Source organism: Parus major, chromosome 23 (genome assembly GCF_001522545.3).
Source record: "Parus major isolate Abel chromosome 23, Parus_major1.1, whole genome shotgun sequence".
Classification (NCBI taxonomy): Eukaryota; Metazoa; Chordata; class Aves; order Passeriformes; family Paridae; genus Parus; species Parus major.
The window spans coordinates 4,524,401-4,552,077 of NC_031791.1; the positions used below are offsets into that span (position 1 = coordinate 4,524,401).

The window sequence follows — 27,677 nt, forward strand, 5'->3', positions numbered from 1 at the left end:
GCGTTCGTGCTCGGTCCGGCCCTCCCACAGCCCTGGTGGTGGCGGGGGACGGGACCCCGCCTTTGGGCCTCGTTCCGCTCGGCTGAGCCCGGGGGGAGCCGTGCGCTCGCGGTCCCTGCGCGTGTGGCCCCGCCGGGCTCCTGCTCGGCCTCGCTGTGGGCAAACTGTCACCGGGTAGGGCCGTGCGCCCCGCTCCGCCCGCGGGCCCGCTCTGGGGGCCCAGCTGAACGTGCTTCCTGAGCGGTGGATGCGTGTTTCTTTAAATAAAGGTGAACATTAAATGTAAATACGTGGTTTGGTTCGGCATAGTACTGTGAAGGGTAAAAACTGAACTAAAGAAGCTGTGTTCAGAGTAAAGTGGGCCTGTGTATTTGCATCAGTATCACTTAATGTGTTTAAAGGGCTGCACTGCCAACAAGGGGTTAAAAGTAAAAATGCCGTGGTTTCCAAGGAATCACAGTGACAGAACTGCTGGAGGTGCATGGGGAGGAGGGAAGGCATAGCTATAGAACAGGCCATAGACGAAACAGGCAGAACTGTTCTGTAGTATTTTTTATCGTTAAAATATGATGTTGAAAATACTACTGGGCTGCAGGAAAGGATAAAAAATATCTGCTGTTAGTGCCTGTGAAAATAACTACAGGCTTGGGGTAAGCAAGGGGCATTATGAATTGTAGTACATGACAAAGATGACTGGCATACTAACAGCATGGAATAAACTGGTGAGGGTGTTGTGGTGGTCAGTTGATACAGATCACTCTTGTTCTTCAGGTAAAGCAAATTGAAAAACGAGACTCTGTTTTAACATCAAAAAATCAAATTGACCGGCTGACCCGACCTGGATCTTCATATTTCAACTTAAACCCTTTTGAGGTTAGTTTGAACATTCTACACTCCTTTCTGAATTGGTGTATGAGCTTCCTGATTCCTGAGTATTTATTCCAGTAGAAGACAGCATAAGGAAAGAAAAAAAATCTCAAGATACAGATTCCTGTGCAGGTGGTTTGCGAAGGACAGCAGGATGGTGTATATGTGCTTACTGTCTTTCTTAGTGTTTGATGGCAGCACAAACTATATTGTCACATTTCCCTCATACAACAGCACTGGAAAATTTGGCTGGGTACTTTCTGAACAGGAAGGTGGTAGCTGGAGATGGCAGCTTGGCAGGTTCTGGTCATAGCTCTCTTAATTCAGCATTTCTAATTATGTATTTTATTTTGGGTGTCCATCCCACTGAACTGGTATAGTGGATAGGGTAAGAAAAGGTCTCTCAGTGGTCACACCAATGAGGAACCATTGGCTAATGGATAATCTCCTTGCACTTTATAATGTTTGATTCCTGTTGCAGTCAGTTATAAGGTCTTAGTAAGTAGGAAACCCTGAGGATGACAGTAAATAAACAATATGGTATTCATCTGGATTTGGCTTTCCCTGGTGTTATCTTTGCTGCCTTTTTCAAGCCTCAGGTGCTTTTTGTAGTCCCAATTCAGGGCTGGTCAGCCAGATGAATCAGCAGATTCACTTTGACAATGTTCATTTTTGTATAGGTCTTAGTACTTGAAGACTAAAATAAGAAAACTGTTTCAGAGTAGACTGTAGCTCTCCTGTGGGAGAGTGTTTTTTATTTACAGATTCTTTGAGTCAGACAAGCATACATCTGCTCACTTGTTGCTTAAACCTTATTTTCAATAAATGAATTCACAAAAGAGTTCCTAAACTCTGCCATATCTGTAAAGTTCAATAAACAAGTGGTGTCACTCATGGAAACCAAACAGTAAACCTCTACTGTCTTCTTTCAAAATAATAAAATTAATTAATTGTTTTAAAGTAGTGTGTTTCCTGTCCAGTGTTCTGAGTGACCTGACATTGTCCCCAAACCGCCATATGCTTTGGTCAGACTGAACATTGCTACAGGACTCGTTGAAGGCTCAGACCAGTTTATGGATTGTAGCTGTCTACATAAGACTTGAAAGTAGAAAGGACACTGGCATAGCCAGAGGAATCTAGCATTGCTAAAAGAGGTGTCACAAATGTCAAAAAGATTGTGAAATGTTTCTGTTTTACTGGGTGAAAATTCATGTTGTTGTGGGGCAAGCTTTCTGGTCTGTGTCTCTGTGCCAGTGAACCAAGTGTTAAAGAATCATGGAATAAGCTGGGTTGAAAGGCACCCATCAGGATCATTGGGTCCAGCTCCTGGCCCTGCACAGACACCCCAACAATCCCACCCTGGGAGTGTCCAAAGGCTTCTGGAGCTCTAGCAGCCTCAGGGTTGTGCCCATTCCTGGGGGAGCCTGGGCAGTGCCAGCACTCTCTGGGGAAGAACCTTTCCCTGATCTCCAAATTAAACCTCCCCTGACTCAGTTTCATGCAGTTTCCTCATGTCCTGTCACTGGTCATGAGAGTGAAGAGATCAGTACCTGCCCCTGAGCTGCCCCTTGGAAGAATGTTTAGGAATGTAATGAATTCTCCCCTCAGCCTCCTCTTCTCAGGCTGAACAAACCAAGTGACTTCAGCCACTCCTCGTGAGAGTATTAGAGCTTGCTGACAGGAACCTGAAACATGGAGAGTAGCATCTAACTTTCTCTGCTTTCACTGTCTCTTTTAGGTGTTGCAGATGGATCCTGAAGCCACAGATGAGGAAATAAAGAAAAGATTCCGACAGGTATTCAGCTTTTGCGCTCAAAGTCTGTGGCAAGGAAGTAGAAGTGCTGTAGGGATTGTGCAGCTGAGTGTGAGCACAAGAAGAATGGTAGTAAAGCTGTTTCTGATTAGAGGGGTTCTATTTTTGGCAGAAATGCATAGAACAATGCTTGTATGAAGAAGAGGAGATCTGCAGCAGTGTCCCTGGTCCAAGCATGATAGGCTGCTTTGCCTCTGCCATGTATGATGGAGCTATTGCAAGCTAATATAGCCATGTATAATCAGCTTCTTGAACTTGAGTTCAAAAGGAAGATCAAATGTATTTTTCTCAAATATATGGACTTGGATCCAGATTTTCTCTGAAGAATTTCCATGGTCATTTCTAATGGCTTGGTTACCTGGAAAAGAGGCAGCCCTGCTTACTGGCAGTTCTGCAACACAGGAGACATTACCCCAGCCTCCCTCTGCTGACAGACCTGCACAAAAAGTTTTGAGTTTAATCAGGACATATAGCAAAGAAACAGTATTTGGAGGGCTGCAGCCTCCACCTGGATTAATGGTGTGAGTGTCTTTAGATGGGAAGATGCTGGGTGGCAGAGGAACAGAATATGGGCTACTCTTGTATGTGGGAAGTGAGAGAATAACCTTTTGGTTGTTGCTGGCTTCTCACTTCTGCAAGATAATAGAGTGTGATGTTCTCAGCCTTGGACTGGTAAAACACCACAGGGAGATGTTTTGAATTCAGGGTAATGAAATGAAAAATGTGCATGGAATTGTGCATTGAAGAAGTCAAACACCTAAGTGCAGAATGTGAAACAGCCTACAAAGGGGGGAAAAAAGGCACTGCCTGAAGTAAATTTGCTCAGGATTGAAGGCAAACCTTTTCCTGGGAGCTACAAACTGGCAGCAGTAGAGCTCCTAAAGTAGTTATTTTGTATACTTCAGCACTAAAGTGGTTTCAGTTGCTGCTCTGCACAACAATGACAAAAATAAAAGGTCTCTATAAAAAAAATATATATTAAAATAACACATATGGGGAAAGTTTGAACTAGCTTTCTGAAAGCAGAATGTGGAGGATGTGGTTTCCAGCCCAGTTAAGGTTTCCCTCAGAATGATAATGATCCATGTCCTGCATCTGCCAGGTAGAGTACAGGCAGGAGTTTTCTTGGAAAAATGACCACTCTTAAAAAGAGTTTGGTATTTGGACAGCCTTGGGGATGCTGGAGAACTTCTTGAGAGACTGTTTGAAGATGATCTTTTTGTTTGTTTCTTGTCAAGACCAAGGATACAAATCTTTGATGGGGTTCATATCAGCCCAGGCACTGCAGCTGAGGGGTATTAAATTGTTCCTCTCATCACAAGCTACAGCTTTTCTTGGACAGCCTGTTTGTTACAGGGATTGTTTGTTCTGTCAGCTCATACTGGCACATACTTCTGCATGTTGTCAGCTGGTTTGTCCCAGTACAAAGCAATGTGATCTCTTTGGATTCTTTCTGTCTGAGACTATTTCCCTTCTCTCAAAAATCTCTGAAATACTCTTCATCTTTTACCATGATCTTGATAGCAAGATCCTTTTTCTTACAGCTGTCAATATTGGTGCACCCAGACAAAAACCAAGATGATGCAGATAGAGCCCAGAAGGCGTTTGAAGGTAATACTCTCTCTGGGCTGCTCTGGGTTAGTTAGTAGTTGCAGATTTCTGGTGCTGGTTTAAAAATTCATTAGGGTGGAGGGGGCAGAGAGGCTGCTTCAGATGTGCTTCAGCTGGGGCAAAAGCAGCTGTGATAGCAGCAGCTGTGTGAGGTGGTGGCATTTCAGCAGGTGGCACTAGGTGGCAACAATGGCATTGTCATGTCACAACAGGGACAGACATCTTCATGGGGTTTTGGGATTGTTTAAGAAGAACTGTTTAATCTGTGCATTAAATTTTATTCAAAGACCATATGACATAAATAGAGTGATGGTTTTAGGTGTGGGCTTTGCATCACAGTATGGTGTTCATACCTATTACTACGGCTGGTAGGACTGATGCTTTTACCTGCTCCCTTCAGAAGGTATCAGACAGTTCCTGCCATTACTGTACCCCAAAACTCATTCAGCTAATCATGTTATCACTGCCCTAGATGTAGTTAATAAAAAAAAAAGCCCAGTCAAAACAGACTTCCAAACAAATGACCTCCACAAATTCTAGAAGCCAAATTAGTAATGCCAGCAAGTAGCAGTCTTGTGATGCCTTGTGAACATGACTACTGGTGCTATTAATATTGATGCTTTTTGTTAGCTGTAGATAAAGCTTACAAGCTGCTGCTAGATCAGGAGCAAAAGAAGAGAGCCTTGGATGTGATACAGGCAGGAAAAGAATATGTGGAACACACTGTGAGTATTCTATGGGAACATCCAGAGTTGGGGGTGAGTGGTAATTGTTCGTATTTTGCTTTTTGGTGTACTTGATTGATGTTTAGGTCACTAAACTGGGCAAACCTCATAATGGCATTGTGCAGGTGGGCTCCCAGGTCTTCGCAGCAGAAACAAGGCTGCTGTGTCCAGGACTGCTGTTGAGCTCAGTGCAAGATAATTCAGTGAAATTCAGTACTTGAAATAATCAGGTCAGACCACATGATCTGACCTAAATATTTTTTTTCTGAGTCTGTGAATGAATGATGCAGTTCAGATATGTGCAGGTGGAAGAGAATAGGTGGTGACAGCAGGTGGAGACTGGGAAGTTTGGGGAATACCGACCTATAAGAAAAGGAGCTTGGATTGCATTGGCCAAGAAGTTAGAGTGATGTGGGTGGATTAAAACACAGAAAGCTTGAGGAAGCAGAGATATGGGAGAACTCAGATGCTCTTAACACAAGGAACACTGGCTGTTCTGTTTGTTGTTAGTCACTTGAATATCATGAAGCGCAATAAACTTCCTGCTGGTTTGGATGGTTTATATTGAATAAGAATGTATCTTTCAAGAAACCAAAAGAGATTATGTTGAAGGAATAGTATCCAACACAGTGTGGTTAATTACTACAGTTCATGTGATAGTAATCTTGTATGTGTCTGGGCCTAGGAGGGTTTGGTGTAAAACAAAACATCAATCAAGAACAGAGTTCTTTCTATACATTGGAATAGGAATGCAGAACCAATTAGATACAATTATGTAAGCCCTATAAAATTTTTAAGGCTCTTATTTTTGTTCTTAATCTTCAGGTGAAAGAAAAAAAGAAGCAGCTGAAGAAGGATGGAAAGCCTCCCACTGTAGAGGAGGATGATCCTGAAGTTGTAAGTTGTACTATGTTCAGAGAAACTGGAGAGTACAAAATGTGTTCTGAGGAATTGAGATTCAAAGCCAGTACAGAAGTACTTATTAGACTTGTTAATGTTGTAAACCCTTACATTTACAGAAGAACAAATTCTGCTCTGCAACTGAAGAGTATCACATCAGGTGATAACTGTGTACTGTGGCAAATAGCTTCACTGTAGTTTAAAGAGTAAATGTATTGTGAGATTACATAGCTCAAAATACAATACCTGTTCTTTTCTCAAAGCAAGTCTTCATTGCCTGTGCATCATACACTCTTTTTTGAATGGAATTTCTTGTTTTCTGGCTGCTGGAACTGTGGCATTCCTGCTGCTGGCAGAGGAACCTGTGCCACTCACTGCAGCGTGGCTAAAATGAGCTTGTGACTAAGAGTGGTTTCATCTGTTTCGTTCATGTAGCACTGAGGGGCAGTTTTGCTGTTCTGCAACAAACCACTTGTATTAAAAAGGGCATGGCATAACTTAGTTCTTTTTACTTGGGATCTGGTCTGGAGAAATCCAGTGATATGAGAGGCTGTAACAATGATAGGTTATTGCCAAACACTGACTTCATTAGTCTCATTGCCCTTTTTTTTTTCCTGGAAAACAAGTTCTTCCTGTTGATATCACCACAGTAATCCCATAACCATCCTATTTTTCATTTTTCAGAAGTCTTTTGCTGTTCTTTAGTAATGAAGATGGGTTTAAGCATACTGATTTCCTACTGGGAAGCCAATGCTAGATTTTTACAACACATTGAGAAGATCTGCTGGAAAATTACACTCTAAAACATTGACCATTTTGCCTTTTTTTTGTCAAATGTAACAATGCAAGACTGAACCCGAGAATAAGAGGGTTTGAAGTGAACAATTCTGTTAGGCACAGCCTCATGAATACAAATTAAAATGACACTAATGTGAGGTTAATATGCTATTGTTAACTGGTGCCAGGGCCAGAATTTAATCAGCAGTGGTTTATGCCTTTCTTTGTGCTGCTGCTATTGTCAGGGCAGGATAGGGGTTATGTGGGCACACCTCTGGTTTGCTTTCTTCTTAGCTTACATTTGTATGTAAAACAGACCTTAACTGTGTTGATGGGCATTATTTTAAGACTGGATTTGTGTTTTACAGTTCAAACAAGCTGTATACAAACAGACAATGAAGCTCTTTGCTGAACTGGAAATTAAGAGGAAAGAAAGAGAAGCAAAAGAAATGCATGAAAGGTATAAATGATGTTCCACTCGTGCAATTCAGGCTCTTCTTCCCCCTCATGTTTCCTCAGAAAAGATGAGGGATCAGAGAGTCTTAGAATAGTCTAAACTGGAACAAAGCACTGGAGATCATCTGGTCTGACCTGCTGAAAGCAGAGCCTTGGCTTAGATTAACAAGGGTCCTGTCAAGCTGATTTCCTATAATGTGGATTCTGCCACTTCTCTGGGTAGCCCGTGGACTGTAGAGCGCTGTGCTTGAGAAAAGCACACAGAAAATTTTCCCTCCTGTGTTGAAGATGTCAATATATTTATATGGTTGTATTCTCTTATGCACATGGAGGCCAGCCACAGCAGTGAAATGGTGACACAATTCCACATGCTATTAGCTTGCAAAGGATTGATTTTTAATTTTAATTTGCTGTGGCATGTGTGATCCTGAGCTATCTCAGGTGTTTTGATCACATGCTGCCAGTTCACTGCAAATACACTTCCTGCAGCAGGGTTCTGTGCTGCTCAGTGAGGTGGGAGATGGCTGCAGGACATTACTTTTGATTACAGGTGAAAAGTAGGGGTTTAAAAATTTAATTTGTACTTTGCATGCTGAAGTGGTTATTAACTTCTCAGAATGTGTGCCCTCAACAGTTTTAGAGACTTACCACTAGAGTGATATCACCTTTTTGGATGAAGAAGTCCAGCTTGTTTTGCTGAGCAAGAGAAGCCAACTCCTTAATTGTATGCTTGCTCTCAGTGGGGCCAAACCATCTTCTCTGCTCTTCCAAATTTGAAACCAAATTCTATTTGCTGTGCTATCTTAGGTGTGTGTATTTATCTCTTCTGTAATCTGGCAAAAAAATTAAAAGGGCTTTCCAAGATGTTTTGAAAGTATTGCCTTGCTTTTTAAAGTGGATGCTTGTGGGTTCATAACTTTTGTGGCTTCCCTTCTAGGAAAAGGCAGAGGGAAGAGGAAATTGAAGCACAAGAGAAAGCTAAACGAGAACGGGAGTGGCAGAAGAACTTCGAGGTATTCAGCAGTTGAACTTACAGAATAGGCCTCAGCAATTCTTGTCCATGTTGCAGGGAATGCCTCTAGAGAGATGAGTCACCTTTTGTATGCAAGTCTGTAAGATAATTTAATAGATCTGCACCAGCCTGGGTTTTGTTAATGTGTGTGGGAAAGAGCCCATCAATAGGGCTTTGTTATCAACTGTGCGGGAACAGGTCTGGTAAATTGAGGTATACTATTTTTCATCTCTATCAGCAGTTCATTCTTGTCTTTATTTGTAAAATAGAATTGCTGCTTAGCCCAGGTCACTGGTGACCACTAAAACTTGATCTAGAAAGTGTTTGTGTGGACTGTTGGTGATACTTTCCAGTCTGGTTGCCCCAGCATCCAGATCCCTGCTATGGGACAGCTGCTATAGGCAGAGCCCATCTGCAGCACTGGTATTGCAGAGATAGGCCTGGAGTGGATGGATCACATGCTGTGAAGTAGATCATTCCTGGACTTGTTCTGTCCTGCTGTGAAACCTTCAGCCTGTAGGGATCATAGGTTGGCTTTGTGCTGAGATTTGGGGGTTTAGGGGGCTTTTTTTATGGGTTTTGTTTTGGTCTGTGTTTTGTTTTGTGGGTTTTGGGTTTTTTTTTGGAAAGAAGTGCACTAGAGGCCTTTTTTTCTCATTGTGTCAATGTGAAAATACTTTGAGCAAGAAGCATGAGAGAAGGCAGCAGTACATTTCCCTTCTCTGTTCTCCCTGCCTCCACTCTGCAGCACCAGGAGAGTGAGTGAGGAGTTGAGCCAGAGAAAGGACATGGCACATTCTGGGCTGACAGATTAGGAACATCCATTTGAGAGGTTTCTTGTTTCTTTTGAGGATTCTGTAGAGAGTAAGGACTGCCCAACCCAATCTGGTGGTTTCTAAAGCAAGAATCCAGCATAGTGCTTCTACTGGTGTGTAAGCTCACTTGTAGTTCCAATGTGCTGTGTTGCTCTGGCTCTTCCCAGTGTCTTTGTGTCCTGGCTGTCAGGGACTGCATGTTGGATAAGGGGAAATTGCTACTGATCTCTTGAAACTGGTATGTACTACCTGTGCTTTGGCTCTTGCACTTGTTAACTCTCCACTTTTCCTCCCTGTTGTTCCCAGGAAAGTCGGGATGGTCGTGTAGACAGCTGGAGAAATTTCCAGGCAAATACAAAGGGGAAGAAAGAAAAGAAAAACAGGACCTTCCTGAGACCTCCCAAAGTAAAAATGGAGCAGCGTGAATGATCCTGGAAGCACTGCCCACGTGCAGCTCCTCAAGTCCCTTCTCTGCTTTTAAGGACTCATTGGCACCTAGAGTAAGATTTGCTTTTTAGTAGACTGTTTGTTTCCAGTACAATTAATTATCAGTCGAAGTATTTTTTGTACTCTGTTTGAAATAGGGCCAGAGAATGACCCCGGCCAGGGCCCCGCTACACGTAGAACACTTGGCTTAGGAGAGTCCCTGCCATTCCTGCTGTCCCGTGTGTCTGCTGCCCTGTAACTCGGTGTTTTGTACTTCACAGAGACTGTGCTGTTCCACCTCTTTTGTTTCTAGTTTGAGAGCTGAACAAAATATTGGAAATGCATCCAAACCCTTCCAGGAACCATCTTTCTCAGCGAGTTCAGCTTGGGAAAGATCTGGACTGACTCTAGGAATATGCTTCCAGCACTGTGTAGTGCAGCTGGCCTGCAGTTAAGGCCTGCAGCTTCTCACTGCATTGAGTGGTGCTTGGAAGGAACCTGCCCCCAACATCTGATTTCCAAACTAAAATCCCAGCTCTCAGGCTTAGACTTCTGTTAATCTCAGACCAGCTGGTCAATTCTTATAAAGGAAAATAACTTCTCTTGATTAATAGTTAAGCTGCAATGGTCTGTATGTAAAATAAATTTTTACCCAAATTATCGGGGTTTTTTTTCTTTGAATTATTAAAAAATACAATAGTGTGAATGGAGTGCTGTCACTGAGATGCTGTTGCTGTTCAGCTTGTTCCCCAAGCTCAGACTGTGGTGCCAGCTCTCTGCCTTTCCCTTTCTCCACATCCCTTTTAAGCTGCCTAAGCTGTTCCAAGTGTGGTGTCACCAGCCTGACAGAGGGGACATTAACTGTCCTCATTCTCTGGCTGTGCTCCTGGCAGAGCCTGGCTGCCTTAATTCACAACCTGGCTTGGCACCCTTCTCTGCTGGGAAAGGCTGTAGTTAAACTGGTGCAGCTTGGTTCTGTTGGGATGTTTGCTGCAGCTCTGCAGTTGGGAGCTCCAGGGCATGCATCCAGCCAGATCCTCACAGCAGTGCTTTGTGCACCTATGGGTTGTGACAGTCTTGCCCTTCAGGACTGTCTTAAAAGCCTCACACTTCCTTTCCTGCCAAAATAAGAGCCAATTTTTACATTACCAACAAGGAAACCCCAACATTATTTCCTTGTTAAACAACCCATGGGGCATAAAGGGAGCAGACAAACACATGTGATTTCTTGTTATGAGTGACTCAGGTCACTCTGCCCCTGACCTGAGCGATAGCAATGCCACAGAATATGTTGGGGGAATCCCCACGTGGAATCTGGGCAGAGCAGTGCCAGTGGCATCAGGAAGGAGTGGGTCCCACACGTGCCCAACCACCCTTCCTTCCCAGGCTGAAGGAGCACTTGGACCAAGGTGGGGCTTACAATGCTGAGGAGGGGTACAGGAAGAAGCTGCCCCTGCCTGAAGCATTTGCTGGCTGATGTTTTCTGATCTGGGGACTCCCACAGCAGAGCAGTGCCCTTCCTGGCCGTTTGCTCGATGAATGTACCTGTTATGGAAGCCTTGGAACAAGTAGTGTGCTGACCCTAGGCTCTGGAAGGAAATGAGGAGGACAGATCTGGTGAGGGTACTGGTCCCCCTCTTGCTGAGCTGGGACCACCTCTGTGCCCCTGGCCCAACCAGGGAGTGTCCCTGCCCTAGAGCTGCTCCAGGGCTGGGCTACCCCATCTATGGCCAGTGAGGCACCAGGTGTCACAGCAGTGTGACAGCCCCTCACACCACTGGAGCCTCCACCACTGTGTCCCTTCTGCTGCCTGCCCGAGGAAGGACTACAGGAACTGATGTCAAGCTCCAGGGTGCAGCCAGGGCACGGCTAAGCATGTCACAAGTGCCAAGAGGGAAGTGAGTCACTCACCTGGGAGCCAGTACGACGCCCTCTTTCCTGTCAGAGCCTCTTCCCAGGCAGGAGCGCACACACAGCTCGGCCCTGCTGGTGTCTCCACTTGCAGCACATACCTGGTGGGCTGGGGTCTGTGACTGAGCTGGAGCAGGTGCTCTGTGACCCCAAGGTAAGATGTTCCTTTCCCTTCTGCTTGCTCTCCACAAGCTCCTTCTATGTCTGGGTAACTCAGGCTATGGGCTGGGTCTGAGCCACAACATCTCTGACAGGGCCAAGGGCTTCCAAGACATCTTCATCCTCCCAGCATGGGTGTGGGAAGACACTCCTTGTTCTGCATGCTGAGCCAGCAGGGGTGAGGTGATATGCATGGTGACAGCTGAGTCAGGTGGGTGCTGCTGGTGCCTCTGGGGCTGTGGGGAGGGGGCTGGTCTCACCCAGGTCCTATTCCACCCCTGAGCAGCAACAACCCTGGCTTTGCTTGGATGCTGTGAAACAAGGTGAGAGGCCCTGCCTGGACCTTACTCCTGCGAGGAAAAGAGGAGGGAGTGCTTGGAGCCTCTCAAGGAGGCCAGGTCCTCATGCCACTCATGCACAGCCCCTGGCTGGACAGGCAGCTGTGGCAGGAGGTGTCTTGCTGCAGCTGGGAGCAGCAGAAGCACTGTCCAGCTGTGGCAGCTCAGGCAGGATGTGGCTTTTGCCTCCAGCAGAGCTGTGACAGCCCGGGGCTATTGAACACAAATCCTGACACGGTGGCCCATGAACTCACTCCTCTGCCCAGTGCAGCAGGGCTGGGCTTGGGAACCAAAACCAGCTGGAGGCTGCCCTGTTCCCTGCCTCACCCACTAACCCTGTCCAGCTGTCCAGCTACCAGCAGTGACATTCTCTGCCAGTCTGTCACTCCCTGTGGCACAGCCAGCAGCAGAAGCCTTGACAGCTGTCAGAGGGTACCCAGGGACTGCTGCTGCCTGTCCCAGGAGTGGCTTCTGGCCAATGGCTTGGTGTGTTTTCCTGCTGAGCAAGCCCAGCTATGGGGCACATTCCTGCAGGGTTGGTAAGGAGGTGGGGACACGCTGTGCTCAGCTCTGAAGTGCTCAGGAGGGGGGAAGGTGAGTTTATTTAGTGTTTCTTTCCTGCAACAAGCAAAAGAAAATTCTGCGCAGTGTTATGTGAGTAGTGGGAACTCACAGACAGTAACACGCAGCACCAGCTGAGCGTGTGCTGCGCCTCCAAAACAATTTCACGGTTTTTCAAAGACCCATCCTGGCACTCAAGAATGTGTCCTGGGGACTGGAATCGGCAGGGACCAAGCTCATGTGTGTGCCAGTGGCTGGTGCTGTCACAAGTTGCATGTTGGTATTTCATCTTGTCCGTTTGCTACTGACAGGGCAGTCACAGACCCACCAGCTGCAATGCTGCTCCTCCTTGGAGAGCTCTTTGTCAACACATTGTAGCTTGCTCTTAGGAAGAAATCTCTGGATATTTGCTTATAAAACAACTGGTTTCTGATCCCTCCAAAATTTACACGTGGTTATCCAAAGCGAGCGTGTTCCTAGCAGGCTACCTCTAAGAAGGAAACGACCACAAAGACATGTGCCAGAGGCAGGTGGGGCTTACAGGAGGCACTGGGCACCTGCCATGGCAGCATGTGCTGCCATGAGAATGCTGCTGGGTGCCAGACCCATGGGCAACAGCTGCTGCCCACCAGTCAGCCTGTGTGGGATTATCCCCAGAGAGTGGAATTTGGAACAGCTGCTCTGGGATCCAGCACGTACAACATGAAGGACTATCAGTGCTCCTTAACAGCATCTATGGGAATCAGAGTAAAAGAAGTTTATTTTTTATTAGGTTGCAAGTTAGCCTGATGATATTCATAGGCATATTCAAGATTGTTTTTTTTCTCAACTTAGCCTTGCAAAGCTGTCAGAGTGTCAGCCAGTGTGTGCATTCCCTGGGCGGGAAGAGCAGGAAATAGTGTCTAGCACAGGGCAGTCAGACTGCCAGGAGTGCTGAAGGAGCCCAGCCTCCACTGGCAAAATCCATCTTAATATTGGAGTCAGTTACATGCTCAGAAATCGGCAGCAGGGCCAGGAGAGAAGGAAAGGGGCTCCCAGGTGGGAAGGGAGTAAAAGGGAGGAGCTGCCTGTGGGAACTGTATGGGGGCAAAGGGACCTGCTGATGCAGAATGGCCATGCTGCAGGGCTGAGCAGAGGAAGGATGAAGACTTCTGAAGCTTCCTTCTCAGCCCAAAACCCCCTGGGCTTTCATTTCCTCTAAAGGCTGGGCTGTGGCAGGACAGCAAGCCAAGGTTTGTTAAGTGTTGCCACATCCCCTGCGAGCACTCCCCTTGCCCCTGACATTGCTGGCTGCTCTCCCCAGAGACTTGGACTGGCTGTCAGCCAACCTCCACAGCACGCTCTTGTTTGGTTTGAAGTTTAAACTCCCAGGAGCAACCTAAAGGGCAGAGCTGGGGCTCTGTCTCATCCATGAAGGGTCAGGTTCCTTCATCCTTACAGCAGCTGATGGGAAGGGGAAAGGAGGGAGGATGTCTGTCAGCAGAGGGAAGTGGCAGCTTCCATCCCAGCACAGCTCTGGAGCCTCAGCTCTCCCTCGTGTGGCTGGACAGACAGAGCTTGGCTGTCCCTTGCCAAGCCCCCAATGCAGCTCACCCTGCCAAGGCTTCCATCCCATGTGGTGCCATTCTGTGGGGCTCCCTCACATTGCAGGGGTTCCACTCTGCTCAGGGGGCTTCCAAATACCTTGGCCACCGAGTGCTGTGGTGCCAGCTGTGGTGTCCATGGACTTCAGGTTGTCTTGGAGTTCTCCCTGAACAGGGTTCAGGGCAGCAGGATATGGATTGTCCTGCAGTTTGGAGAGCACTTGCACATCTCCAGCTTGGCTGGAGCTCACCTAGAGATCCTGGGGGCTGCCTGGCACTTGGATTACATCTTCAGAGCACTGTGCTGAGTGCACACCAGGTGTTTCCCTGTGTAGTGGCCCTGGGAAAGGTCACTGCACTCTCTGGAGAAGGGACAGGGAAGAGCCAATCCAGGCAAAGAAGCCCAGGCTGGGGTGGGGCTTTGCCTGCCCCTGGCTGGAAACATCCAGGCACTGGCACAGACAGTGGGTGGGTTTGGGCATGGCAGCCTGGTACTGTGCAGCCCAAAACCTTGGGACTCCTGAGACCAGGTGAGACAAAGGCAGCACAGAGCAGCACTGCTGCTGTCCACCTTGGCCCCTCTGTCAGCTGTGACCCCAAACACCAGACTCAGGGCTCTGGTTGCTGTAGGTGTGCCAGGTGAGAGGTTTTTGCTCTAAGCTCACATCTGTGCTGCATGCAGATGTAAGAACAGAGGAAGGCATGGAGGGCAGGTTAATCATCACCATGGGGGGACAGCCTGGGATTTACATCTTGGCTGAGATGTGTGTGCAGCTTTGCTTGTCAGTGGTGGCTCTGAGTCCCCCACCATCAGTGTCACCATGCTGAACAAGCTTCAGGCTGCCACAGGTAACAGTGGCCATAATGGGATGGTGTATGGGACAGGTAACAATCTGCCCTGCTGTGCTGTCTCTGTCTGCTGATATCCCTGAGATAAAGGGAGACTTGGGATGGTGGAATCCCTGAATTAGTTCCAACACAAGTCTGAAGGAGACTACTAGGAAATGAGTCTGTTCATATATGAGTTTCCTATCTCTTCCTTTCCTGGAAGTTATTAAGTGGCTGCCATTCATCTGTTTGGGCAGAAGATGCTCAAAAAGTTGTCTAATCCCAAATCTAACTGGGGACACTGTGAATTTCTATTCTGCCTTTAGAGGAAAATCCCAATCTTGCCCTCTTTCAGGATCATCAGAAGCAGAGATACTCTGAGGAAAAAGCCTTAAGGACTTTCCAGACCTTTGCTGTGGCTGTCTTTCCTCCACAGCTTATTTTATTTCTCATTTCCTTTGCTGATGTCACACATTTCCTCTCCTCTAGTGACTCTGCAGTCATGCTACAGTTGCTTCCATTCTGGTGCCCTATTCTTAAGAGCTGCCAGTGTGGAAACTGTCCAGCCTCAGGGACAGGAAAATAACATCTGGGAGACAACCAAGCATCCTCAGTGAAACCCCCACTGCTACTAAAGCTGAAGATGGACATATTGTGCTGAATTTTTTCAACTCTGGTAAGTAGAAAATATACTTTGTATATTTGTGTCACTACTGACAGGGCAGTCACAGACCCATCAGCTGCAATGCTGCTCCTCCATTTGCACTCCTTGGAGAGCTCTTTGTCGACGCAGTGTAGCTTGCTCTTGGGAAGAAATCTCTGGATATTTGCTTATAAAACAAATTTTATTCCTTAAATTCCTTATTCTTCTTAAAACAAATACATTCCTCTTGGAATATACACTTGCTGATGGCAGAGCTTGCTTGTCTCGGTAAGCCAGTAAATCCTGTCTGGGAGGGCACATGGCAGAGTCTGTGGACTGGGAGCAGGATCAGCAGGTGCTCTGTCCATGTTGGTTACTTCCACCTTCAGCCCTGCATCCAGCGAAGCTGAGGGTACCTGGGATTCCTGGCTGGGGGACTGTGGAAAGGCAGTGGCTTGGGCTGGAGGTCTCAGGAGGTTTGGCCAGGTGGCACAGGCTACTGCAGCAGAGAACAGGACCCACAGCCACCCATACCTTCCCTGTGGTGCCTGCTTGCCTTTCTGCTGGCACGGGCAGCACGAACAGGCTTCAGAGAAAGGGGAACTGCCTCAGCAGGACAGGCTGAGGAGCCCCTGCAGAGCACTCTGAGCCCGGGGCTCAGGGCATTCACAAGCATATGGAGATATGGCCTGGGTTCCTCAGGCTGAAGAGGGAATTGGGCATTGGGTAAATTCCATGGGGAATGGTGCTATGTTCCCTTCTAGCTGTGCTCAGCAGAACATCTCACTTGGCTCACGAGAAGGAAAGGACACCTCTCTTGGGATTCCCTGCAGGACCCTGGCGTTGGCACAGCACTCCTCCTAATGCAAAGATAGATGAGCTCTACCAGGTGGTGCTGGGACCAGGAGATGGCACTGCCATGTCCCACAGACCACCTTGAAATCTCTTTGCCAGAGATTTCAGCAGACTGGAAGCAGCCACAGAGCATGTTCTGACACGCACCTCTCCATTTCAGAGCACAGCCCTGTGGCTCAAGCCCACCTGTGCAGCCTCTGCCATGGAGGGGACGTGCATGTTCACTCTCCCTTCCATAACATCTGCTAAACCTGGCAGTCTGCAGACAGTAAAGTTCACCAGAGCTCCTGAGCAAAGTTTGGTGGCCACCATCCTGTTGTGCAGAACTAGAAATGGAGGTGTGGGTGGACAGTGCCCTGGGGCACCATCTGAAGGGACTGTGAACAACAGCTGTGCCCAGGTATTGGATTCCTCATGAATCCTGCCAGAGATGCATTACCTGGTTTTATCCCCACCACTCTTGGTATACTCAGGTCTGCTGCCACAGGAACAGATCAACTTAAATTGCAAAGACCCCAGCACTAAGCACCAGAGCTATTTGCTAGTGTTCTAGATAGACACAGCAGTGTGAGTTTATGATGCAGATTTGGAAAAATACCCGAAGTTCTCTAATGATCTTAGGTAATTAGGACTTCTTGGGTTTTTATTCTTTATTCTAATGTCAGACTAGTGCATCAAACATTACACTCCCTGTGATTGAAGGTGAGTGAGGAGAAGTACATGTGTCACCTGGGGCCAACTCCCAGCACTGCTGGGACTGTGTGTGCATTCTGCACAGACCGTGGCTGGAAGATTGAGCTTCAGGACACTTGGAACTCAGCACTGCCCAGCATGCAGCTGCCTGGGAAGGTCCAAATCTTGTCACTGTCGTGTCCTTAGGGGACCTGAGAGGGGTGAGGAAGGACAGGACTCTCAGGAAGATGACTGCCGCCTTCCTCTTTCACGACTGGAGAGTAGTACTGAGAGTTGCAATTCTGCGGAAAAAGGCAGAAGAAGCTCCAGCTCCAGCTGACTTCCCCATTTGCAGAGGAAAATTGCCAACGTGCAAATGTGTAAATGAGGAACAACAGCACAAGGGCACCCAGGGTGGGACTCAACCCACAGAGGCATGGGGGAGGTGGCAGGGGAAGAAAGGAGAACCAGATGCAGGGACAGGACGAGTCATAGAAAACACTCCTGAGTCTAGTAAAAGATTAAGAAGCTTGAGACAGGGCAGAGTAACAGATTATGGACCAAGGAGACAGGGCAGGTGTCTAAGTGGAACCAAGGCATCAGCAGAGCTTCTATGGTCATAGATAACTGTCAGTGAAAGGTGGGGTTTGGCTTAGCAATGGTGCCAATCCATCAGCTTGATTTCTGTTGTCTGTTTCTAGGTAAGAAGAAAAGCTGTGGCAGGAAATTGTGCTTCAGACATGCTTCATGATACCATGATGTCCGGAAAGGGCAAAGGAGGTGGAGAAGGCAGTGCTGATTCCTTCATTTCATGCCACATAGACTCTGAGTTTCGCTACAACCTCTTCACTGTTTTCTACAGTATTATCTTCATTCTGGGCTTTGTTGCCAACTGCTATGTTCTCTGGATTTTCAGCCGTATTTACCCCACCAAGAAACTCAATGAAATCAAGATATTCATGGTGAACCTAACAGTAGCTGACTTGCTCTTCTTAGTTACGATGCCAATGTGGATTGTTTACTACCACCACCATGGAGACTGGATCATGCCTGAGTTCCTTTGTAATGTGGCTGGCTGTTTATTTTTTGTTAATACCTACTCCTCTGTTGCTTTTCTAATGGTCATCACATACAACCGTTACCAAGCTGTGACTAATCCTATTAAAGCTGCTCAGCTGACCACCCAGAGAAGAGGAATCTACCTATCAGCAGCTATCTGGATCCTAATAGTGGGCAGCTCTTTGTATTACCTTTTTGACAATAATACTAATCAGGAGCAGGTTAACTCCAGGAATTTCACGCGGTGCTTTGAGCGCTATGACTCCTCGAGTGGTGTTTCAGCTGTTCTCGCCATTCATGTCATCATCTGCATCCTCTTCTATATAATTTTCCTTTTAATACTGGGTTGGAACATTGTGATTATCAGGACCTTGTTCTCCAAGTCAGTGCATCCACGGAAGAGCGCTCACGTCAAGCAAAGGGCCCTCTGGATGGTGTGCACAGTGCTGGCTGTGTTCATCATTTGCTTTGTGCCCCATCACATCGTGCACCTGCCCTGGACTCTGACTGTTCTGGAACAGTGGAAGAAGGAAAACTGTCAGCTGCGCCAACAGCTCAATGATGCTCACCAGGTGACTTTGTGCCTCTTGAGTACGAACTGTGTGTTGGACCCGATCATCTACTGCTTCCTCACCAAGAAGTTCCAGAAGCATCTTTCAGAAAACCTGAAAAGCATGAAAGGGAGTCGCAAATGCTCCAGGCAAACAACAGACACGGTGATTGAGGGCACCATTCACCAAGAGGATGCCATTAGGATCGGTTAGGACCACTCTGTATGTTCTGATTGCACATGGAGAGGTGTGAATTATTTGCTCATCTTGAGTTGTTGACACAACAGAGGATCAGGATTTTACATTTTCTTCTTCCCATTAGACAGAAGAATGGATGTTCATTTCTTCTGTCACATGCAACGGGCAGAACTGGAACCTGCAATAATCTGGCAGCAAAGCTCCTTCTGTCTGGGCTGGTGCTCTCATGGGTGCTGAGAACAGCTCAGATGTCTGTTTTAACGTGAAAGAAGTGTGTCACTGAGCCTCTGCAGTGAGCAGCTAGAGTGCACCAAAAGCTGAGTGCACCAAAATTACCCATTGAGCCAGTCCCGATAGCACCATCCCTGCTCCTCTGCCTGCCCAGCTCTCGCAGCAGATCCAGTATTAGAGCTGTAAGGGACTTCTAAAAGACCTGGAAGAACAGATTGAGCTCTGAGTATCATTGTGTGGCTTTTCTAAGCAGCTTACATGATCCTGTGAAGAGAGTCTGAGCTGATGAAGCTCTTGAGTGGCTGTAGGGGATGTAGTCCACGGAATTCCTCAACTGCTGTTGAATATCTGCACCTCCAATCCCTTCATCCCTTCTTAGTGACTCACGTGGTCTGCTGGGATCTAAACTTGATAGATGTCTGGGAGAAGCTATTATGAATCTTTGCTTCCAGATCTCGAGTCAGTAAAGCAGAGAAGGAAAGGAAGAGAAATTGGCAGTGCCTCAGCACACCTCCCCTCTCCCTCCACCAGATCAGCATTATGGCCAAAGGGTACCATGGTCTGCCCTGGCTTCCTGTGTGAGGGCAGAACTGGCCAGCCAGTGGCCTCATGCACTCAATTTAGAAATTTCTGACAGACAGCCACTCTTGCTCAGGAGGCTCCAGATAACAGAGGGCTACTGTCAGCATGGGCATTATGATAAAGAAAAAAAAAAAAAAAAGCTTAAAATGCTTCTGTATCTTTGTACTTATTTATTTGAATTAGGGTTGTAGCCATTACATTATTCCTTCCTCCAGCCTTTCCAGTTCTGCTGCAAATAATTGAAGCTGACTAGTTCTTGATCTACAGCAAGTAAAGCGTTAGGTCAGGACACTTGACAGACAAATAATTCACACACTCCAACAGCACTGGAGGCCACTGACCCAGGGCCGGATGCAGTCCACTGGGGCCCAGAGAAAAGTGATTTTCCATGAGTGCTGAGTTCTGTTACCAGTCATGAGACACTTGGGGTTCCTTCTGTGACCCAAATTGCTCAATCTAGCACAGGAAATTGGGCAGGGAAGGGAACTTACTTGTTTTCACAACAGTTGTTGGTTCTCTAAAAGACCTAGTCTGTTGATGACAGGAAGAGTGTATCTGACCTGTGACACCAATTATTCATGTGCAGGGTTGTAGCCTTTTCACACCTGCCCAAAAATGGGAAAGATAAATTCAAATCATTCCAAAGACAGGACCAGTTTTTATACTGCTTTGCCTGCTTGACCTGATACAGGTCCTTCAGATGTATCCTGTGGAGCTCCTCAGGCAGCTTTTGTCCTTATTTGTGCCAGTGAGGAAAAGAACTAAGATGTTTATTTTTGTAAGGCCTTTGCCAGGGCCAGCCCTGCTCTCCAGGCCCAGTGCCAGAGGAAAGAGTCTGATCACAATAAGAATGTATCTTCCTCCTACTCCTGGGCTCTGCTCCACAAAAGGCCACCCACAACAAACACTTGCCAGTACCTCATGCTCCTCAGACATGTTCAAAGATGCACCCTGAATCTGCAGATCCACAGCACGCAGGAAGGGAGAAGTTTCTGTAATTTAAAAGCCTAAATCTGGCTTGCTGGAGGAATCTGCTTTTGTTTCTGCATTGTTCTGAGGGCATATTCTGGATGAGGAGCTCTCACAGCTGGCAGGGGGGGTCCTACTTTCCCCCCTTGGCTCCCAGCAATAGCAGAGTTCACAGACCCTAAAGCCCTGATAGATGGAGTTTGGCAACTCTTGGAGGAAAAGGAAAGGATTTTTACATTGAAAGCTGGCAGATGCATGATCTACTGATTCTTGGAAAGCTTGCAAAAGTTTACAGTTTAGCTCTTTACCATGGGTACATAACAGGCTTTATTCCACAGCAAGCACTGTGGGCTCAGGGAACAAACATAAACTTGCATCAGAGGAAAAGCAGAGGGAAAAGCCCCAAGGCTACTTCAGGAGATGTTACGCTGATTAATCAGTAAAAATGCATTTCTAAAAACCAGGCTAAGCTGCTACTTTCTGTTCCTGGAAATACTTTCTTGTTCTTACCACAATGTTGCATTACTCTGCTTTACCTTGCAATGAAATGGATCCTCAAAAGCTCTTTTAAATAAAATGTGTTCCCCAAGTGTTTTGCCTTTTAACTTTTCCCACCTTCTCATCTTTCTGTATTTATACTTGAGGGAAAACCTTGGTACTACATTGGAACGGCTTCAATGCATCTTTTTTTTAAAAAAAACATCATGTGAACCCTTGGGAGGGGTGAAATTAAAGGCTCAGCAAGGTTCTACCTTGCTAAGAGTGAAGGGGAAGAAATAATTTCAGATAGGAAAAACTTTTGAAAAATCTGCTAGAGCCAGACAAAACCCCCTGAACTCTCTGACCTGCCTATGGGAAATTTATACAGACCAATTGTGTGGCTGTGATGTGACAAGCCATTTTAATGTACGGTTTTTGCAGGGCTAGGATGTGGTTCTGGAGGAGGTGGGGAGGGGTGCAGGGATGGCTTCTGTGGGAAGCTGTCAGAAGCTTTCCCCGTGTCCAACAAAGCCAAAGCCATTCGGCTCCAGGGCAGACCCCAGCCCATCAGTGATGCTGGCAGCACCTTTGGGATAACATAATAAGAAACGGAAAACTGTTATTGCATAGGAGCAATTCGGAGCCAAAGAAGAGTGAGAGTATGTGAGAAACAGCCCTGCAGAGCCCAGCTTCTGTGGGGAAGGAGGGCAGGACCTGCTCCAGGTGCTGCTGGGGCTGAGATTCCCTGGAGGAGCCCAGGCCGGAGCAGGGCCATGCCCGAGAAGCTGCGGCCTCTTGGGCAGCCTGTGCTGGAGCAGGGTCCCGGCAGGACCCACGGACCCCTGAGAGAGAAGAGCAGGCTGGAGCAGTTTGCTGACCCGCAGTGGAGCTGCCTGCTCCTGGAAGACTGATCCCGTGGGAAATACCCCACGGTGGAGCAGGGAAAATTCTGAGGAGTCCATCCCTTGAAGGAGGGAGAGAGCGTATTTCTCACCCCCTGCAATGCTCGGGGGAGGAGGGAGCGAATCGGGAATACAGCCGAGTTCGACAAGCCCGGAGGGATGGGCGATTGAGATGTGGATTTCTCATTACCCTACTCTGATTTCTCTCGCAATAAATTAAACATCCCCGAGCCGGCTCATGCTCATGTCTGCCATACCGGTGCTGGGTGAGAGATCTCTCCTGCCCTGCTCTCGCCTTACCAGCCTTTCGTTGTGTTTTCTCTCCCCGGCCCGGCTGAGGAGAGCGGTGATGCAGCGGCTTTGGGGGCAGCCAGCCGGGCTGGCCGGGCTCCGCTCTGTTTAAATACCCCTTGGGACAGTGAGCGACAGTGGCCGGGAAGCGGGCCACACGGCCCAGACCCACTAAGGCAGCTCCGCACGGCATCGGCACCGGCACCGGCACCGGCACCGGCACCGGCCCCGGGCCCGGGCCCTCAGCCCTCAGCGGCGGGAACCGGGCCACATAGCCCAGACCCTCAGCCTCAGGAACCGGGCCACATAGCCCAGACCCTCAGCCCCGGGAACCGGGTCACAGCACAGACCCTCAGTGGCGGCTCCGCACGGCACCAGCCCCGAGCCCTCAGCCCCCAGCCCTCACCCCGCCCCGGGCCGGGCGGGCAGTGACGCCACTGCCGGCGCCGCGCTGTGTTCCGGCGGCGGGCGGGGAGCGCGGGCGCCGCTGCCATGTCCGCTGCGGGCCCCGGGCCCGGCTCCGGAGCCGCCTCTCGGTAAGAACCTGCTCGGGCCCTGCGCACGGAGCACTCCCGCAGCCCGAGGTGCTGTTCGCAGGCTCGGGCTGGGACTGGCGGGCCGGAGCGGCGAGGCCGACGCGTGTGCTCAGCGTGTGCTCCTGTCCCTGCCTCCGCCGGAGCGAGGGCCCGAGGGGCCGCGGCAGGACCGCTGGCGCGGGGCTGGACCGTGTCTCGCCGCCGCCGACCCCGGCGGGGTGTGCCCGGCTGTCCCGGCTTCTTCGCCGCTGCTGGGGCGCGGAGAGCTGAGAGAAAGGCAGGAGGGGAAGGGGGACACTGCCCGGCTGCCCGGGCTCGCCCAGGCGGTGAGGAGCGGTCGGAGGGAGCCTGGATTCAGAGCCGCGACTTGCCCAGGGCTCGGTAGATGGCTGCTGGAGGGACCGCGGCTCCCGGGCCGGGCGCAGGCTGTTCCCCAGGGCACAGTTCAGCACACCTGCGTCGCTCTTGGGTGGGTTTAGCTGCTTCTTCTGGAGCTTGTGCAGTTTAATAGGATGTTTGGGCTGGGCTTGGGCCTCACAAGCGAGGCTGGACGCACATCGGCTCTTCTGGATGTTCCTGGTTCTGGGAATGCTGTGCAGAATTGCTGGAGCTTTATGTACTGCCAGCTCCAGCACAGAAGGCCTTGGTGGTGGTTGTGCTGCAATGTGTGGCTGAATGGTTTCCAGACTAGAGCTATTCCTTGATGGAACATAGCTATAGCCATTCTGATGGAGCATCGAACAAAGAGTCATGGTGGAGTTTGCTTTCAGAATGGAGCTAGCTCTGCTTCTGTGGTACACTTAGTCTGTACTGTAGTAACCTTCTACTGGTAATTAACAGTCAACATACTGATTAAGATAATGATAATCATATAAATCTTATCTGCCACTTGTTTGGTTTTCTTCAGTTTTGTCTGTTGTGGGTTATCTTAAACTCCAGAAGGTGAATAATGTATGTTTAGTTGAGAATCACAATCCATGTGCCTCAAGTCAGTGGTTTCATAAGAAGTTACCTTTAAAAATGCATGAACATAGTGATTTTCTCAGCTTGCAAGCCTACAGGCTTGTTGGGCTGAGTCTACTGTGTTTGGGGGATTTTCCTTGTCACCTCATGGTGTGATCCCTCTTACCTGTGGAGTTTTGCTATCCAGCTTTTGCCACACAAGCAGTGATCTGCTGGTACATTCTCCCTGCTGTGTTTGAAAGGTTGCTGAGCTTGAGGTCCTGCAGTGTCCAAGCTGCAATTCTGGAAGTGTTTGCCTGCAGCTTTTGTCTCCCCCTCAGCTCTTCCCTCAACCTCAGCAGCAGCTATGGCACCTGGGGAACTGTGCAACACATCTGATTGAAAAGTTTTTGCTTTTCAAGTAATTTGAAAACCTGTTACAGATGTATGCAATAGCCCAAGTAATTGTTGACTTTGGAAGTATTTGTAACTTCTCAAAACTTTGCCCTGGAAATATCCAGGTGTTGAATGAATTTTAAGTTGAATATATCAGAGGGCACTAAATGGGTTTCTGTCTGTTGTGTGAAAGAGTTGGAGCCCCTCTACAGTAGATTAACTAAGTTCTAACATGTAACTTCTGTGTACCAAAAGGTGGTTATAGATGGCTAAAGATAAAACTAGATAAAATATACTGAAATACTTCAATTGAACTGAAAGTCAGGCAAGTAGTGTGTTCCTGTGTGCAAGCCATGGTACTCAAGGCATAAAGCAGATAATTTGTCACTGGGATCTGAGTAGCTCCATGCCTCTACTCTCAGCAGAATTCGGGTTATTTTTTTCCCCTCTTGGCAAATCTCTGCTCTTTTTCCCTGAAATCTGCTCTTAGAAAAACAGATGTTTGATAAAACTTTTACTGGGTCTGCAAAACCCAGTGACTGGAAAAGGAACTGCTAGGATGGAGAGGTGTGGAAACTTTTGAGCCTGAAATGGAATTGTGTCAGGACTTAACAACTGGTATTTTATATATATTCTTGCACCAAGCAGTGTCTACAGACCACCAACCTCCAGACATCTTCTTCTTACAGGAACTTGGGAGTGGTTTTTGTCCCTATACCATGACCAGTGGCACTCAGTGGTTGGTTATATATTGAGGAAGGTATTTTTCAGCCTTTTCTTGCCTTGTCTTACTCTTAATTTATTTTCTTTATTTCATCCTAATTTGTGTAGATTTTTTTTTGTTTGTTTGTAAGCCAGCATCCCTTCAGCAGTATTCTCTGGTGGCCCCTCTCTAGCAGTGATTCTGGGATAATTTGTGCAGATGCCATGACTGGAGACACTCCAGTACCTGATGGAGTAACTTCAAATCCTTTTTTTCTTCTTGCAGCTGCCTCCAGAGCCTCAGTGAAGGTGATGTTGCAAGGGCTCGGATCTCCTCCTGATGCCTTACCCAACATGGTGTTTAGGAGAGTGCTGTGACACAGCAGGGCACAGCAGCCTCTTCAGGGTATGGTGCCATTGTGATTCACACCAATCACTGCCCTGTCTTTTCCAGGTTGTCACCCATCAGTCCTGTAACTGAACAAGCTAACTAAAAACAAGCCTTATATTTAGAAAAATAATATAATGTTGTGATGGAGCTGACTGGGGACTCCTTCCATCTCATAAACAGACTTTTATTTGGGGTTAAGGGTATGTCTAACCTAATTTCAGAGGTGATGGAACAGTTTAGTTCTGCAGCAGATGGGTCTCTCCTGAGTTAAGACTTGAGCAGAACACTATTCTTACATCCCAGGAGCTTCCTGCCGTGTCTTGAAATGTCTGTTGTTTGTGTTTGAATACTGACAGATCTTGAGAGTCACCAGCTGGAACATCATGTGAAGTGTGTGGCAGCTCTAAACCTTGGTTGATGGCTCCTACTTCTATACAGAATGGACTATTTTTCCATTTCTTGGATTTTACAAGTCAGCCCCATACTAGTGTCTTTTCTGTGACACCTTTTTTTTCCCTGTTACTTTTTGAGAGAGCTTAAGACATTCTTCCTTAAATATTACTGACTTAAGATGATCAGGGTAGAAAAATGAATATTCAGGAAAAGGTGATTATTAATTATTCAGAACAGAAAATAATATAGCAGCTGTTTTCAAAACTACATGGAGGTGTTTTGAGTAGAAAAAAACAGTGATACTTGTTTTCTGTACTTCAGATTTCCTCATGCTGGCCTTTTGGCAAAGGCATAGTTGTTCTTATCTACCTATTGGGGAAAGCAACACTGTTGGTTCAGGACTTTGAAGTTCATGCAAGTCTGGTCCTATTTACAGAACATATCTGGTGCTTTGTTCTCCACCTCTATAATAGCTCTTGAAATTTCAGAAGCTGTTGCCTTGATTATTCTGTGTACTTTAAATCCTCATTTTGTGTCCATCCAGAACTTTTGGGGTATAGGAAGGAGAGCTGGCCTTTCTAGAAGATGTGATTCAGAGTTAACAGAGGCACTTCTATTCTTCATTAGCTTGGCTGGTATTCTGAGGAGCTACAAAGACTCATGAGATTTAATTCTTCTTATTCTACTTTATTTTGTTCCCCTTCTATCCAGTAATACCTCACATGTCAGGTGTCCTGCTCTGTTGATGTCTCTGGATTTTGGCAGACTAAGCCTAAGTCAGAGATGACAGCCCTTAGGGTAAGGTCTTGATACTGACAGATTTTAAAGCTAAAATTTAGCAGAAAGTGCTGTGGGCTGTTCTTTCACAAAGGTTAGCTGGTACACATGGTGAGCAAGAAGACAAAAATTCCCTGGGCTGTTCAGCTCGAAGATGTGTGTCAGCCCCTGGTTCTGTGCAAACTTCAGTCCTGTTCCTCACTCTTCCAGTGCCACAGGAGCTGCCAGGCCCCAGGAGCTGGGGAAGTGAGTCGTGCTCTGCTCCTCACCTGTCCAGTCGTCAAATAAAACTGGTTGTAGCTTAGCAGAGTGTTGGGTTAGATGTGCTTTGATTGCCACTGCAGGAGTTTGTATCATGTGACAGCTCTGGTGTCAGCTGAAATGAAAGTGCACAATCTTATCACTGCCACAGGTCAGCTAATTAGAGATCTGTTAGTAAAGCAATGACCAGGTCATTAATCTGCCCACATTCTTCTTGTGCTCTTTCTGTAGTCATCAGGCAGTCCAGGACATACAGCACTGGTCTTACTGGGATTTGTTTGTTATCCAGTTGGGGATTGATTCTCAAGGTCTGAAGAAAATATATTTATAGCAATGAGGATATCTCCATGATCTTCATTTCATCCTGGAAGCCACACTTCAGCAGTTCTGGTGAAGTCCTCACAGGTATCTGGTCTTTGCTTGACCTCCCAGATTCTTCCTTTTTGAGCTTAGTCAGAAGCTGTCTGTCCAGCCAAACTGTCCTCCCTCTGCATTTGCTCATTTTCTTGCCTCTTGGGGTGGACTGGGCTTTTGTGCTTGGGAAAGCTGTCCTTGATGATCGGACATTGCCTTTTCAGGTCCCTCCATAGCACTGTACAGATCAGATCAGCCTTCTGAACAAACTGTAAGCTGGCTGTTTATTTTGTTATTTGTCATCTTCAGTTCTCTTGGTACAGTTGAGTACTGAAAGAGTTTCTCTAATAGAAGTACAGGTGCATTTCATGGTAGCCTCTGGTGCTGGCTATGTGACGTTTTGATATGTATGAGTTAAATCTTTTATTGAAAATAAAATTTAGAACTGCATAATGTCAGTAATTCTTTTTTGTGGTTAATCTGATGCAGATTTGCCGTCTTACTGAGGGAAGTTAAAAATGTTCAGTCTTTTGTTCAGGAAATGTCCTAATCTATTAGAATATGTCAGAAGTGGCTTTTAGGAATTAAAGGCAGCGTGTCCTGCTGTTGGGAAGTTTGTTTTTAAAACCATGGAAATCAGACAGTATTTTTTTTTTCTGTCTAGGGCTACAGCTCTAGAAGATTGTGACCTGTTTATTGATTTCTAGAAA

General features: G+C 47.3%; 3 protein-coding genes across 13 annotated transcripts in view; all 3 read left to right on the plus strand.

The window, feature by feature from the left end:
- The first annotated feature begins 689 nt into the window (after nt 1-689).
- On the plus strand, nt 690-10,062 carry DNAJC8 (DnaJ heat shock protein family (Hsp40) member C8). The gene is made up of 9 exons (XM_033519647.1): nt 690-722; nt 772-873; nt 2,606-2,662; nt 4,225-4,291; nt 4,922-5,016; nt 5,842-5,913; nt 7,062-7,153; nt 8,087-8,162; nt 9,283-10,062. Exons 1-9 carry the CDS (start codon nt 690-692, stop codon nt 9,403-9,405), a joined length of 717 nt encoding a protein of 238 aa, XP_033375538.1. The 3' UTR covers nt 9,406-10,062.
- Nucleotides 10,063-10,161: 99 nt separating this feature from the next.
- On the plus strand, nt 10,162-21,147 carry PTAFR (platelet activating factor receptor). Of its 4 annotated transcripts, XM_033519575.1 has the most exons (5): nt 10,162-11,467; nt 11,568-11,683; nt 15,272-15,458; nt 16,441-16,680; nt 17,654-21,147. In XM_033519575.1, the coding sequence occupies exons 4-5, from the start codon at nt 16,483-16,485 to the stop codon at nt 18,773-18,775; spliced, it is 1,320 nt and encodes a 439-aa protein (XP_033375466.1). In that variant the 5' UTR covers nt 10,162-11,467; nt 11,568-11,683; nt 15,272-15,458; nt 16,441-16,482; the 3' UTR covers nt 18,776-21,147. The 4 variants fall into 4 exon arrangements, with proteins under 4 accessions (XP_033375466.1, XP_015504718.1, XP_033375467.1 ...); XM_015649232.3 differs by lacking the exon at nt 16,441-16,680; XM_033519576.1 differs by lacking the exon at nt 11,568-11,683.
- Nucleotides 21,148-22,665: 1,518 nt separating this feature from the next.
- EYA3 (EYA transcriptional coactivator and phosphatase 3) overlaps nt 22,666-27,677 on the plus strand; it is a 42,237-nt gene continuing 37,225 nt past the window's right edge. For 3 of the 8 annotated variants that reach the window (XM_015649317.1, XM_033519558.1, XM_033519559.1), the window contains exons 1-3: nt 22,666-22,751; nt 25,078-25,197; nt 25,539-27,018. The gene's annotated coding sequence lies outside the window, so the exon portion shown is untranslated. Of the gene's footprint in view, nt 22,752-24,778; nt 24,850-25,077; nt 25,198-25,538; nt 27,019-27,677 lie in introns of all 8 variants that reach the window. The other 5 variants (XM_033519556.1, XM_015649319.1, XM_033519557.1 and 2 more) reach the window with 5 other exon arrangements.